Source organism: Genypterus blacodes, unplaced genomic scaffold, assembly GCF_046128005.1.
Source record: "Genypterus blacodes isolate CSIRO-AG114 ecotype Tasmania unplaced genomic scaffold, CSIRO-AGI_Gbla_v1 ptg000022l_1, whole genome shotgun sequence".
In the NCBI taxonomy this organism is placed as follows: domain Eukaryota; kingdom Metazoa; phylum Chordata; class Actinopteri; order Ophidiiformes; family Ophidiidae; genus Genypterus; species Genypterus blacodes.
Genome location: NW_027466835.1, coordinates 1,662,439 through 1,678,497, shown reverse-complemented (window position 1 = coordinate 1,678,497; position 16,059 = coordinate 1,662,439). Strand labels below are relative to the sequence as shown.

Sequence of the window (16,059 nt, the reverse complement as noted above, 5' to 3'; positions counted from 1 at the left end):
ATGATTCCTAACTGTAAGAATGGTGTTATAGAAGTTTAGAGGTATGGCTTCATAAATTAAGTCAATAAATCAAGAATTAGAGCCCCGAAGACACAAAAAAAAACAAGCCACTCACAAAAGTCACAACTTTATTGCACCTTTATATTGAACTATCATGTGGAAGAAGTCGCTTTCATTATGAAAGGTCTCTTCCCTGGTCAGAAAAAGGTGGTGCAAAATACAGAACCGTCAATGCAAACATGTGGGCCGTCCATTCGCACTGTAAATGTTCCTGTGTGTGTGTTTGCGCACGTGTGTGTGTCAGCTTGGAGAGTCACACCACCGAGGCGCCGTCACGGCCGACAAACACGTCGTATGGAATCGTGACCGGCGGGAGTCCGTTTGTCCTGAACGCACCACAGTAACAGGGGGGGAAGGACAGACAACTCTCCTATACACAAATGAGCAAACACGTTTGCAGATAAAGTCTTGAGTTAACATCCACCAACTGATCCGGGTATTAGTAGCACATTAAAGATCTGTCTTTTCTTTAAATTATATATTTATAACATTAAATCCTAGTCTTTTATAGCCAATTCAAGGCAACATCTCTAGAATTAAAATAAATGCGTGAGCAAATCTTTACAGCCATGGAGGGAGACACATGTAGCACAAGGTAGACTGTACAATCTTCTACACTGGCAAAGCATGTAGAGTATCTATGGATCTGTGCCCGGACTGGAAGATGTTCCCGTGGTTTCTAAACCTGAAATTATGCGTATAAAAAGAGTTTTGACAGGATGGGGGGGGGGGGGGGGGACTACGCCGATGATGATGATGAGATGTGGGATGGCTGGCTGGCTTCCTGAGTCGTAGCCCAGTTTACTCGGTGACCAGCGAGACCGTCAGAACAATTGCATAGAGATATAAGAGACGAGGAGGGGGAGAGAAATCATTAACATGTGGCGGCTCCATTCCAACACAGGGCCTCAAGTATAAAATGTCACCGTTTTTTATTTCAGTACATTGATTAAGAACAGACCGAGACGTTGATGACGTGAGGTACAGTTAGACAGCTGCACAGAAGAAAAGATCTGATCCAGAATCCTAATCCAAGCTCCAACCAACGATCCGGCCCTCTTCACACACACACACACACACACACACGCGCGCGCACGTCAACACTTCCCCACAAACAGAACGTTTTAAATCGGTGGAACAATTTCGAAAAAGGATCTGAAAATGTATCAACGCTGAAACCGGAAAAACCAGACTGTTTAGAAGAAACGTTAACAAACCAAAACACGGAGGAGCCGACACCAAAAATGATTCCTCGTTAGTTTCGGGGGCCAATTTTAGAACATGCAGAGTTTGGAATTTGTGAATTGTAAAAACAAAATTTTACCAAAAAAAATATGCAGGCTTTTGCATGGTCCTTAAAAACAAGCTGCGACAAACTGAAATGATGGCAGACAAAAGTTATAAAACAACATATAAAGAAAATAAAACAAGTGTAACTTTATAAAACGATTTGGGATCTTTGCAGTTTTGGCTTTACTTTAGTGAGTAAAGCGGCAAATTACACTCCAGACTGTGTACAGTATTTGATATAAGACGCCCTTCACCTTTTCCCTTTAACAAATAGCACTCAGGCTCAGCACGTTCAGGCTAAGTACCAAAGGCTGAAAAGTTACTAACGCGGGATCTCGTGTGACACAAAGATGCGATGTTGGACTGCATGCATAGAGAAGCTTAAACGCATCTGGATTAAAACATAAAACAAAGCGGATTTTCCGTGGTCAAATCTGTCGTTTCTGACTCCTGAAGACATTATTTCATATTTACTCATTCTTCTTACATTCATTCCATTCTTAAAATTTTGTAGGGATAACATCTGAATAGTTGATTTTTACTATTTTACTCTTATTTTTGAAATCTGGGTCTTAACGGACAAGACAAGATTTAAAACAGAAACAGACACAAAAAGAGGACGTTTACATAGGTTTGGTGTAAATAGAAATCGGCTCAGTTTTCCAGTCGGCGTGACCTCCGCAGCCATCTGGACTCTCAGCGCCGGACTCCAAACGCTCTCTTCCCCCCGGGGGTGACGGACCACTTGTTCCTTCTGTCCTGGATCTTCTGGAAGATGCTGCTGCCGCTTCTCCGCTTCTCTCGCTTAAAGTTTTTTATTTTCTTCACCTGTTCGACACGGTCGGGAAGGAAACAGGGCGACACGCCGGTGAGAAACGGAGACGACCTTCTGAGTCTGCTCACAATCATGCCTCTCTCTTTGCAGCCGGTTCTTTGGTTTGGCTCAGGACGATTGAAAAAAGGGGGTTCTGAACCTATTTTGACGTGTAGGCAACTTTTGGGTGCTGCTCTGGATCGAGGCGGTTAAAGGAATTGTGGGTAGAGTTTTGAAATCAAGTCCATCTCAATGAAGACTTGAATGAAGCAGATTCATACCAGGACTCCCACAGAATTAAAACAGCTGCAAACTGGGTCGAATTCAGATAAGAGTTTCAAAAGCTTTCATCATTTCTTAAGACTGAACCAAGAACCTTTGCTTCCTGTCAGTTCCTGAGATCCTTTCATGTTCTCAGAGGAAGAACTCCCCCACCAAAGCTCAATTTGAAAACACTACTGGCACATGTGGCAGACACACTGCGTCTCTGCTTGTCTGGACCTTCTACTACTATTTTGTCCTTTACCTTTCCGCTGTCAAAGTCTTCGTCCCACTCGTCGATCACAGTGTCACACTTGGCGAGACGGGTGTCCTCGATGGCATCTCGACTAATGGCTGAAACATCTCCGTTCCAGCTGAGCACTTGAGGAAAAAACACAAACGCGGCTATGAATCCCAGACAGTCGGCGTGACAACGACGTGATCGAAAGACCGAAATGAAAAACGTGGATGTCAACTTGCAGGCGTCTTACCGTTCGCTCCGTAGGCCTTGTCCCTGGCGTTCTTGAGCAGCTCCTCCACCACGCCGCTCGACCGTTTCCCGTCCCAGGAGGCGGCGGTGGTGGCGGGGGGCGGACCGTCTCCGTTAGCCGCCGGAGCCTGGCAGCGTTTGTAGCCGTCCTTCACCTGCCTGTCCCACATGACCACGGCCACTGGATTTGGACAAACAGACCAAAGTCAATACAGAGTGATGTTATGTAATGATGATGTAAGTGGACCCGGTGTGTGTGTGTGTGAGAGAGAGGAGGTCCACACTCGCCTGTACTCGCTCTGCTGGTCTCGTCCTTGTCTGCGACGCTCTTTTTGGAAGGCGGCTCTGCTGCTTCACTCTGGTCGTTGGGACCGTCGGAGCGTCTCCCGCTCTCCTCCACCCCTTCTTCGTCTTCTTCTTTTAGCCTCTTCTTCTTCATTTTTAATTTGTTTTTCAACATTATCAAGTCTCCAGTGTCTTTGTGAACAACTGTGGCTTTTGTGTCAGAACTGGTTTAGGGGTAAAAGTAAATTCAACAACCGTTAATGTGGCAATGTGAAGCGAGCGAGGCTGTGAACGCGTCCATCGCCTCAGTGCAAAGTCTACAGAAATGCTGATCGAAGCCCGGAGTATTTAATACCTATATAATAATCATAAAAAGCCAACGCGACATGAATGGAAACGCAGCACGAAGCAGCAGAAATATAATGGATGGTTTGATTGGTCAGTTTGCTCTGTGGGAGCTTTGGGGTTTGTTTGATGATGGAGCCGGCTGGTTGTTCTAGAACCAAAGACTGTACCTTTACAAAGCTCAAGCACACACCCCTACAAAGTCAGCCTCTATAATTTGGTCATAATTTGTTATCGTCACAGATGTTATGATTGGAGCCGAGATTATTGCATCATCACTTAGATTGGAAAACAAACATGAAGTGAGATAACAGAAGCATGGACGCACCTCTGTGAAGCTGAAGGAGCGTCAACCTGCACATCACCCGGCAGCTGCATCTTCTTCTTCTTCGTCATCTTCATGAACAACGTGGAGACCTTCTCCTGGTTCGACTCGCGCTCGTTCTGCGTCGGCTGAGACACCGATTGTTTTGACCCCTCAGCGTTTGGAGCGGGAGACGGATTCCAGTTCCCATCCTGACCCCACTCCTCCTCCTGCTGCTGCTCTGGGGCTTCCAGATGGGACTGAACAGGCTCCCTCTCTCTCTCCTTCCCGTTCTTCTCTCCGTCCTCATCCTCCCTCTTTCTCTTCTTCTTCTTCTTCTTCCGCTTCTTCTCGCTGGACGCGTCTGCCGGGCTGCTCTGCTGCTGCGTTGCCGCGGCCAGAGGGGCGGTGGCGACCGCCTCCGCCTCACCTTCCACCTCAGAGTGGCGCCTCTTCTTTTTCTTCCTCTTCTTCTTGTGGCTGACTGTTTGTACTGGAAGGCTGTTGAGGTCTGGCTCTTGGACCGTGGAGATGAGGCAGTTGGAAGACTTGGGGCTTCTGGGGATGGGACCGTGGAGCCCGTTGGTTCTGGGTTTGGGACAAAGGCTGGCATTTGGTTTTTGCATTGTGGAGAGAGGAGAGTGTTTCTGATGGGACTGCGGTCTGAAAGTCCCACTTAATTCATTTAAGCGGGCTAAAGGTGGTGACTGGAGTTTGGGTGAATGGAATGGACCAGCTCTAGAAACGAAAAGAAGAAGAAGAAGAGAAGACATTGGGATCACCTGGACCAGCTGGAGGTTGAGATACTGAGAAAACCAAACCGCATTTTCCAAACATTTCTGAAGTGATACGGGGTTTTGACATCTTACCTATCAGTATGAATGGGTGAGGCAAAGGTGGGGGGATTAAGTTGTGTTTGATGCATGGTGTCACTGGACAGCTGGTGCGGCAAAGGGGGCAAAGCATCAATGTTGCTCAGACTCCGGCTGCGAGCCTGCAGTTATCGACATAAATAAAAACTTGGTGGTCTAAAGAAAATAGCCATGAATGTGACAAAAAATAAAGAGAAAAAGAAGAATCAAATAAAGGAAGGGGGACCATTGAGAGATGACGGGGAAAAGATGGCGGGAGGAAAACAAAAGAGGAGAGGGCATTGCAGAGAAAGATTAGAAATGGTTAGAAAAAAAAGACCAAACTAAAGGAAAAGAAGACAAACAAGTACTAATATGTGGTTGATTAGACAGGCACGCCAGAGAAATGACACTCATTACACATTTAACTACCAAGAAGAGAAGTCACTGGCTAATTACACTTCAGGACAGTGGAGGGATGAGAGTGAAGTTCACCTTCTTGGCAGACAGGGCCAGCTTCTTGGCAGGCGGAGGCGACATGGTGCTGGTGGCTTCGGACGCGATGTTGCCGAGGGCCGGGGGTTTTAGCTTCACCGTCTTCTGCTCCTCGGCGCTCTGGCTGCGCTCCACGGTCTTGGCCGGGGACGCCAGGCCGTTGGACGCCTTTCTCGGGGTGGACGGCGTCTCCCCGACCGGTGCGCTTTTAGGACCGGAGTCCTGGTCCAAACAGAAGGCAGCGAGGGGTTAACAAAGGTTGTTTCATCGACTGGTTGGCAATTAAAGATAATAATAATAAGATTATAAGATATACATTTACTCACCCGCGGATACACGGCATATAGTGTTTACTATACAAAACATAACCCAGACTTTCATATCTTTATAAATTAGACTCGTGTTGTTGTGTTCCGTCTTTGAGGCGCCCTCTACTGTTGGAAGTCTGCATTGCACCATATATGGAAAATGGCTAAAGGAGATTTTGTTACCATTTTTTGTGCTTGGACCCAAAATAAACACATTTAATGTTACTGTAACAACTGAAGCATAGTTATTATCCAAAAACTATTTTAATACTCAAGTATAATTCATCAGAAGCTGAATGATTTTTACTTCTGGTCCTTTTGTAATGGGTTACTTTTGAATGAGGTCATTTTGTGATGAGATATCTGTACTTTCACTCAAATGAATCCTGATTTGATCACATTGTTAAAGTTTTATGCAACGCTGCTACAAAAGGGTTGAAATGGCAGAAGGACAGAAATGGAGGAGCCGTGTTTAAGTGTCCACTTTGAATGAAACCAGTGTCCATTCATCTCTGCTTCTGTCACATGTTACCTTGGAGTCAGAGGAGTCTGCAGATGAGGAGTCGGATAAGGACTTGACTGAGGTAGACGTGGCCATGCCTCTGCCCTCGCCGCCTTGCCTCTTGTCTCCCTCTGCGCCACCGACGCCGTTAGAAGGGGTGGGGGTGCCGCTGCGAGACTGCGCCTGGCCCTGGGGAAACGGTTTCTTCAGCTTCTTGAAGGGCTCGTCGATGACCACAGGACCGCTTTGTGACTTTTGCGGCCCGTGGGAGGACGGGGTCCCGTTGGACAGTTTGGGCTGCGGCTGAGAGCTCGAGCCGTTCCTCGAAATGGGAAGTCCCAAACCGCCGTCCATTGACTGGATCTTGCGCAACTGTGCAGGTTCAAGTTTCTGTAAGAAGAAACGATCGCACTTCAATTAAAGATCAAAACAGCAGATTGAATGTTACCGGCTGCAAAACTGAACACAAACTTGACCTTGAAGATGTTGAAGTGCGTTACGTGCAACATTGTCTCGTACCTTTCTGACCTGCGGCGAAGACAGAGGTCCATTCAAGTTGGCCCTCTTTATCTGTTCAGACGACACATTGTTCTTCCCAGGATGCATCATTGCCTGCTTCATGCTCAGCCCGTCTGCATTCTTTCTGGTTTCAGGAATCCTGTAAGATGCAATGGAACAGTCACATTGTGAGACCTATCAGAGGAGAGACAATACATTCCCCCCCCCCCCCCCCGACTCAGTTCAGCGTCTCACCTCAGGTAGAAGAGCACGTATGCCTGCTGGTTCAGGACCACTTTGATGTTACTCGAGTGCACCATCGAGTCGTTCATCTGGTACCATTGTCCGTTGCTCGCCTATTAAAAAAGGAAAACAGGATGGAGGTGAAGCAAGAAGCCACCAGAGAACGACCTCGACCTCTATCACAGGTCATTATAAGATACAGTTCAAGTCTTGTGACCTCTTTGACCTTAATGTTCAGCTCGTCGTACCTTAACATAGCAGTAGTAGTGGCCAGCGTGACAACTGTACCCAGAGTGCACCAGGACAGCGTAGAGGCCGTACATGACGGGGTCGCCTGAGCTCTGAGACATGTAGGGCCGGATGTTGAGAAACTCTGGATAACCGACATCCTGCAGAAACAAAAGCGACAAACAGACGTAAACATGAGAGGACTGTGAGAAATGAGACCGCGCTCTGGAACGAGCGACGGTGCGAGAATTCTTTGTTTACCTTTGTTATTTTCCCTCCGCTGAAGTTGGCGAACCTCTTCAGAGACAGGGTCAGCACGTTGGATGTCCGATGGACCGTGAAGCGTTTGGTTGCTGGTACTTTCTTTTTGCACCTGGAGGAAGAGGAAGAAACCAATGATTAATGAGGCTGCGGAACACTTCTGTGCTGTGAATGTTCTCTGAAATGGAAATACAAATAAACAAAACAAAAAAGGGGGGAGGGGCTCCTTTATGTTCAGCTAGAGGATGATGTGGTGAGTTTCAGGTTTCACTTACTTGGCGCACATATAGGCGTTCTCCCCGCTTAACACGTCGGGCTTAACAAACAGTTCCAGGGCTCGCACGATGTTTGCCGCTTGCTGCGAGATCACGACAAAGAAGCACACAGCTTAGAATATAGACGGATACAGTATAGATGTAGATTAGACTGGTCAGAGACAGGACGTACCCGAATCTCAACAGCAATGTCCAGGTAAGGGTCATACGTGTCAGACACACTTTTGCAAATAGAGCACTTGACTGAAACACAAATGAAACAAAACGTGACTCATCAAACAAACTCACAATGATGAGTGGAATGCATAAGTGTGTGACAGACAAAGTCAAGTAAACATTACAGTATTATCTCTCATCATCATCTCATTCTTTGTTTGTTTGGAGGTTTAACACTCTCCAACAAACACAACTTCTCAATTTGCCGCTCAGCTCCTTAATTGTCAGAAATAACAGACAGGCAGTTTACGGAACGCGACTTAATGAGATAATCACCGCGATTCCATTCGTTAAAGTGTACGGGAAAGTGTTGAATTAAAGCTTTGAATTGACTGAGCTGAAGACGACGAGACAGAGAGCTTAACGGGAAAATCCCTCATTAAATCTCAAGCGTAATGAGTCGGGCGAGAATAAAGTACAATAAAGTCCCGACCCCTCCACTTTGAACACGCGTTGAGAGCCGGAGTGCCGGGACGGACGGACGGACTCGCTGCAGCATTTCAATCATATCGCAGACGATCCGCCTCAATAACGCAGCAGACATATCCAAACGCAAATATGGACGTCCGCACAGAGCTGAAAGCCTTGGATGCCGCCCGTCCTGAATCCCGTATTACCTCTTGACCTGAGGTAGCCTCCAAAGATCTGGTGGACTAGCGTGGTGGCCTGCGTCTGCCTGTCCAGCCTACAGACGGACAGGACATGAAGAAGGTAAGATTCCAGTACGGTCAAAGGTTTGTGAGTGATAGTGAGTGATAGTGAGTGAGAGGACGTCTTACTTAGGGTATCCGTTGAGACAGGCTTTCTGCATGGCGTCGATGGTGTACCGCAGAAACTCATGGGCGTCTTCCTGGCTCCCGAAGCGAAAATGTCTTGCAATTTCTGCGGGGCGGAGAAAAAAAAGAAACCGGTTAAAGAAATGCGTCTTAGCTCTGCACTAATGAAATGCTTCCATCTGCGAGTGTCTCAGTTAACAACCAGCCAGTGTTTTATGAGCATCGCGCACGTTTTCGCCACAACGCTTACAGAGACAGAAACGTGTGGAGTAGAAGCTGCTGCAAGAACCCGGAGAGGGAAGCTTTGAAACCGATTGACTTCTGATTCGAACGGATTTAGGCAGCAGCATCATCAAATCTTTGTTGCATCAACGCCTGCGTCCTTTCACAAAATGTGCTTTGCCGCGGCAACGTTGGCATCTCGAGACACGCAGCACAACAACGACCTAATAAAGCCTAAGTGCCTCCAGCATAGACTCATATGCTTCACGTGTCTCATATAAATGTCTCACACAGCTCTAAGCCCCCACGGCCCCCCTCCTCCCCCTGCCCGCCATTATCTCCTAATGTAAAGGGGAAAGTATGAGCCGGGAGAATCCTGATGTGGTCATGACCGCCACATTCCCGGCACAATGAGTCACCTCTGAGTTGGAAATGGGAAACGCGACGCTGATGATCTTTTCAGGGAAGCTCAGGGAGGAGACGTCAGCGGCAGGTACAGGATGTGTGCGTGTGTGCGTGTGTGTGTTTAGGGGGTCATTTCATTTCCTTTCTCAGTTGTCATTCCAGAATAATTTTCAGTAACTGCTGCTGGATCTAAAATAAACGATGACAATGTGCTGCATTTGTATTTCTTCTTTTTGGAGGGGGCGGGGGTGGCGGCGGCGGTGGGGAACGGGGAGGGGGGGAGGAAAGGGGGGGTGCTGAGTGCAGATGTTGAATTTTCATTGTATGCATTCACGGCGTTCTCGCTGTGGTGGCAGTTCTGTAGCCGCGGGGAGGCCACCGGCTAAACATCCCTGAGCCCCGGTTAGAAAGGACGGGGGAGGGGGAGGAAAGGTGGGAGGTGGGACGGTACATTTTTTTTTGTGCTAAAGCTGCTCCCCCCCCTCCCTCCCTCCGCCCGCAGTCACAAGGAGACAGGGAGGGCATTGGGGAGGGAGGGAGGGAGGAAGAGGAGGAGAGGAACACAAAAAAAGAGAAAAGGCGCAGAAGGTGGAGGCATGATTGCAGCAGCATATTGGGGAGGTGGACAGGTGGGGGTGAGGGGGGGTTGGACAGGTGGGGGAGGGGGAGCACAGTAGATACATTGCCCCCACCCCCCGGTGTACATGTTGTTCATTCACAAGCTGCAGTCTCTCCGCTCTGCCTGCTAAAGTCACCTCGTCTTACTGGAGCTGAGGTCGCATCATCGTGCCTCTGATGGCAGTCAACCCCCCCAAAATATACATTAAATCAAAAATCAATCAGTCAATCAAAGGGCATGGAGGAGAGCGTTCTTACTTTTCAGGTCTCTGATGAAGGACACCGGCTTGATGGCATTGCCCGTGTTGGCGAAGGCCTGGATGATGTGGTTCTGCATGATACAGATCATACAGAAGCCAGACTGGTGACCTGGAACACAGGAGGTCACGGAGAAGATCACAAGTCACATAATCAGCTAACACACACACACACACACAAACAGCAGGGAGACAGTGGGACAGTTTCTACACTTTGCCGACTCCACTCTTTATGTTGTTACTCTATGCAGGGGAATCTTCAGAAAATGGAGGATAATTGAATGAAAATTTGGATCATTTGAACTAAAATAGGATATTATAGGAAATGAATCCTCCATTTAAGGAAGAGCAGCGTGTTGGAATGCTGGAGATCAGATCAACCAGTCCAACCATGAACTTCATTCTAGACACAACTTGTTCCCAGCTCCGATGTTTACACACACACACACACACACACACACACACACACACACACACACACACACACACACACACACACACACACACACACACACACACACACACACACACACACACACACACACACACACACACACACACACACACACACACACACACACACACACACACACACACACACACACACACACACACACACACACACACACACACACACACACACACACACACACCTTGATTTCAGAAGCTCCCCTTTCCTCCCACACACACCTTGATTTCAGAAGCTCCCCTTTCCTCCCACAGTCTGTTTTCAACTCTAAGCCTTTTCTGTGGATACAAGTGTGTGTGTGCATGAGCGCTGTGATGGACAGCTGAGGTGTCCAGCGTGGACCCGACCTGCCCTCCAGGCCCAAAATGAAGGGACTGATGCAAGCTGAGTCCTCTGGAGCGAGAGGATGTAAACACTTAACGCGTCCCGACCGGCGCTTCAGTTTGCATTCCACGGGTGACAGACACGCGAGCGAGTGTGGACAAGAGAGTCGGCCGAGTGAACGACAGCGGAGTACTCACAGGCACGGCTGTGCTCCTTTGAGAGTAGGTAGTTGGCGAGCGGCGGCGTGTAGGTGAGACACTGCACGGTGGAGTTGAGGAAGCAGGTGTTTCCCAGGTTGTGGAGGCCGGCTCCCACCCGGTACACACGCTCCCATTTCAGGGTCAGCTTGTTCCCCGGAAAAAGCATCTTCTGTGGAGCGGGGACGCCATCACTCTGGCCCCCCACCACATTCTCCGAGACTGGAGGACACAGTTACCAGCAATTAATGTCATATATTCAAGACAACAACATGCAGGATACATACACAACTTAACAATCACAACTTCCTGGCGGGGACTGGTTCCCTTTCCTCACCTTGCCTCTTGATCTGGGCCGGCTCTGTGGCCTTCAGCCCGGCGGCGCCCTCGTTCCTGGGGTTGAGGATCACATACTTGTTCTTCAGGCTGTCGAGCTGGTACGAGAAGCCCTTGCTGGCCGGTTCAAACTCGATCTTCTGCAACAGGACCTTCTTGGCGGAGGAGGCTAGCAGCTTGTTGAGGTCGCCGTCATCGCCCGTCTCCTTTCGGCCGGGTTTTAAAGCCTCCTTTAGTTTATCAACTATCGGCATTGTTGGAACATCACTGTGGAGAAGAACAGATGAGAGCGGTGAGTGAATAACATGCAGGTTCAATACAGTTTGGATGGCGGCAGGTGACGCACCTACAGCTACGGGACTCGTCTCATTTTGTCCCTTTGATCAGACGAAACTCGAAATTTAACACCAAAATCTGAGTTGACATGCCGCCATGTGACCCAGGTCTATAAAGTGCTGCAGACAGGAGACGAGCTGATTTCTGCCTGCTGATTTTTGACTTTTGTACCGGACCCAAACGTGCACAGCGGCGTAGCAGGAAGTGACCTCATAAGATCGTCATTATTAGCACAGTTTGCAGGAAGCAGCGGAGAGAAAGCTGCAGCAGTTTGAGAATGAAGCACAAAAAGAAAAAAAAAAGGTGATGAAGCTGAAGTGCCACCAAATCTCCAATATTTGTTAGATTGAATGTTATATTAGTAAAACTGTAATAAAAAGCATGGTAGTGACGACCGGAACTACAGAACCAGCCACTCTGTGAGCCTGGTCAGGTCTGTGCCTTTCCACCTGCACGTGTCCTTATGTGGCTGAGGGGACGTATATACAGATATATGACCAGAGGACTGAGTGCATCTGAGGAGCCAGCTGGGACTTGGCAGCTTGCCTTGGTGTTACGCAAGACAGCAGCCGTTGCTAGAATAAGGTGCCTGTGTGTATGTGTGTGTGTGGATACGGGGGACAGGCATTAAGAACGTATCGGATGTAAACAGCTGCTTTTAACCGCCCGATCAATCTCTCATAATCATTATTTTTCCAAATTGATGAATCCATTGCCATCTCACTGGCACATTACCTTAATCACACACACTGTTATATTTTCCCCTCTGGGCCTTCAGCCACATTGTTCCCGGTCTCAGCTCGTGCTTTGATAACACTGTGTGGACACCAGCGTCGGGTTGTTGTACTGGCCCTTTAAGTACAGTGCAGCCCTGTACACTCTCAGAACCATTTCAGTGGAGATAACAGCGTGTACACACACTTTCGCAGCCACAGCCTGCCAGCGTCGGCTATGTGAATGACTTGTGACGCGTCGTTTCTCCGCAGGAGGCTGACGGAGCGACTCCAATGCTGACAGAGTTGTGAGAATACGTCAATCACCCCGACGCATCTTGTTTGTTGACATAAAATGCCACGGAATCTCTCCCCTGCACAAAACAAAAGGCTCAGCGCTGTGGACACGATACGAGCCAGCACCAAAGACACCAAAGCCAAAGAGCAGCAGGGGAGTCGTGCCCGTCGGAGCGGGGCGGTGACGTCACGAGGAGGAAAGGAGGGCTGAACATGCGTTACGCGCACAAGGACACGCCGACCTTCACGTGCTGCTGATGCTGCTGCAATTAAGAACCCACGGGGACGAGGCACAGCTGACTGCAGTGATGCAACCGCTACGCCCGGCAGGAGCGCTGATACACTGACCACAACAAAGGTGACGGATCGCATTGTTATGCACCTGGAGCCGCCGACGCCGCTCAGGACGGGCTCAGCTCCACGCAAAGAAGATATACAAACCAGCCAAACACAGCAAACACACTTTCTCCTGCTATATCCCAGAGTGTGAATCATTTAGCAGCTACAGTACTGATAGGAAACTCAGCAAGATCCTGTAATTAAAGGGCAAGTTTAGATTTTATAACCCGACATACTCTTCAAAATGATAATGACACAGATATTAGGACACACACGCTGTCAGCAGTGAACCCGGTGACGACCTCAACACATGACCTTGATTTTCACTTAAATTCAAAAATGTCTTTGTCAAAGGTCTTATGAACCAAACGTAATGAGTGTTACAACGTTTCTTTATCTTTATAACCTTGATTCAGTTTATCACCAGCATGTATCACATTCTGAGCTAATCTTTGTACTGGCATACTTACATTTACAGTTGCCAGTGCTTGTTGTAAATAGCCATCACGGGAGGATTACGTAATCAACACCGGGCAGTGGAAAGCTAAACATCCAGTCTCTGTTGCTGTTTTCTTGCACACATATTGTTGTTTCTGGACAATATTTGTTCAGAGAAAATGACGAGTCGTGTCTGGAGATCCAAAATCACATCAGGGATCGGCAGGAGTGTGATATCTACTCTACTGTTGGATTCCATTTCACGTTATGATTTCTTATCTAATTGCCGTGGGGAGGTGGGGACAGGTGTGGGAGACAAAGCTTAACTATACTATAACTGTCACCATCTTTAAAAAAACACTCGACACACTTTCACTTTTTTATGTAGTTACAACACTTTGATCAGTGAGAAATAGGTGTGTTGAATGTCGTCATGGCGATGTCAAGTGCGTCTGAATAGATGAACCATATGAGCTTGGTCGGGTGATAATTCAAATATTCATATTATGTTACATATATATAAACATAATCAGGTGAAAGACAATAACAATGACGGTTAAAAAAACTCAACGACGGTACAGAGTCAAATTGTGTACATTCACGTCAAATTGTGGCAGGTTTTTAGCAGGTTGCATGATGTCACAGTTCACCTCCGGATTAGGACTATAGTGGTTCAGCTCTACCACAACGTGTGTGTGACGAGTAGTGGAAGCTGCAGCCAGGTGACATTACAGTAATAACTTTTCTCCTAACTACACAACTGCAGTATTGTTTATAGTAACCAAATAACTAGAGGACTTTGTGCACAATGTAACTGCAGCAAATACACGATTTAAAGTATTTGGATTTGCATTGAGGTTTCTAGTTTTCTGTGACTTAACATTTTGTTCATTATCCAAGTGTGTATAATAAAGTCTGTCAGAACAATAGATGACACATGGTGGTGTGTGTACATAGGATTAATTTCCCTTTTGGCTTTGTTACATTGCAGACACATTTCCTCAAGGGCATCTACAGTATAACGTCACACAGTCAAGTAAAGGGAACTGAATCTATGCATCAAACATTCTTTAATCCTTACCGACATGTAACATATTTGATCTGATCAAGCCTGTCTGATGCCTATCTAAGACCTCGAGCAGCTACGTGTCATTTTTACTTACCCACTAAGGGTAAACAAGAGCTTCAGGGAGTCTATTGACACAATCACTACTACTTAATTCTGACAAACAAAAGTCCCATTGAGGTTTCTGGTTATAATGCAAAGGTCACTATGACATCTTAACCTGAAATTTACATACTATGATTAATATCAAACATGGGCAATTTTCTACATCACGTATTTTGTTCTTCTTACTGTTAAACTGATAGAGCAGAATGTGATGATTGCATGTAAAAACGTACTAAACCATATCTAAGCTCGTCTTCACCTTGATGTCATCTTAATGGCCCTGTGTTGCCTTCAAGGCCTGCCCAAAATATCAAAATCCCTGCTGAGCTCATGACAAAGTGGTGCAAGGAAATAGACAAAACACTTTTCTTGCACTCTAGTTGAAACCATTACATTTGAGGCCAACAATACATAACTAATTAGTTGGATAAATTTACAAAAATGTATGTTTGAATTCAATAATGAGGAATCAATGTGAATGGATATCAAATTAGATATTAAATTTGTTAACACGATGGCATGTTTGTTTTAAATTGTCGGCGTTTATTAGTAACTTTAAATGAAGGACAATTTTTCACTGGAATGTTTAAATAACTTATCTTCAGCAGCTTTTACATAATATTTAAGCTCTGGAGACCAACGTGACTTAACTATGATCTGGATTTGAACAGGAGCATGAATACACGCAAAAATATTCACAAAAATACGACAAGACACAAACAAACATTAACGCAGATCAGCCTCAACCAACGACGCATTCCAGTCACCAGATAACGCGGTCACCAGTTCGTCCATATCCCCCCTGTAGACCAACTGGAGTCTTTCTTCGGCGGGCCAGTCATGACAGCGGAGGCTAAGCTGCTAACCTTTACCGAAGCTAATGTCAGTTTGAACAGACCGGAATTTGGAGCCAAAACGTCGCCGCTATATAGACAAACATCTGTTCTAGTCGATGTTTAATGAGTTTACGTTTATCTCGTATCGGTTCTCGAAACGGACGACTCTTTTACGGTTGACAGTGGCAACAACAAATTAGCCAGCGAGCTAACTTAACGTGGCGAACCCTCCTGCCTCCTTCCTTGCTGCAATGTGGGTTAGCGAGCGAGCTTCCAGGTGGCTAACAACCCCCCCAGACTCCGTATCCTGGCGGTTTGCGCTACGTTTCGTACCCGGAAATGTGCGCTAATGAAATATGACAAACATCGAGCAGGTTTTCGTTCACTCACCTTTCGTGCAATCGTTCAAAATTGTTCACAGTAGCAGGTCTGCTTCCTCAGCTGTAGCTCGGAGCTCTGCTATTTTCGCCCATGCTGCATTATAAGAGGGCGGGGCTACGGATGACTGACGCACATCAAAGGCCAATCCGGGCAGAGGTCACGCCTCGGTGGACGCTCTCGTCCAATCAGAGGGCAGATTCACGGATCGCTTTCGGGTA

At 47.1% G+C, this 16,059-nt stretch overlaps 1 protein-coding gene across 2 annotated transcripts; it reads right to left on the bottom strand.

Moving 5' to 3' along the window:
* Nucleotides 1–115: 115 nt before the first annotated feature.
* On the bottom strand, nt 116–15,969 carry usp36 (ubiquitin specific peptidase 36). 2 transcript variants are annotated; one of them, XM_076142686.1, is made up of 20 exons: nt 15,851–15,969; nt 11,332–11,597; nt 10,995–11,216; nt 10,006–10,116; nt 8,506–8,608; nt 8,344–8,411; nt 7,683–7,753; nt 7,511–7,593; nt 7,236–7,347; nt 6,995–7,135; nt 6,759–6,859; nt 6,525–6,663; nt 6,036–6,395; nt 5,196–5,417; nt 4,719–4,843; nt 3,874–4,587; nt 3,204–3,424; nt 2,917–3,096; nt 2,691–2,806; nt 116–2,178 (listed from the first exon to the last, which is right to left on the bottom strand). In XM_076142686.1, the coding sequence occupies exons 2-20, from the start codon at nt 11,582–11,584 to the stop codon at nt 2,047–2,049; spliced, it is 3,474 nt and encodes a 1,157-aa protein (XP_075998801.1). In that variant the 5' UTR covers nt 11,585–11,597; nt 15,851–15,969; the 3' UTR covers nt 116–2,046. The 2 variants fall into 2 exon arrangements, with proteins under 2 accessions (XP_075998801.1, XP_075998802.1); XM_076142687.1 differs by having other exon boundaries at nt 4,719–4,789.
* Nucleotides 15,970–16,059: the final 90 nt, after the last annotated feature.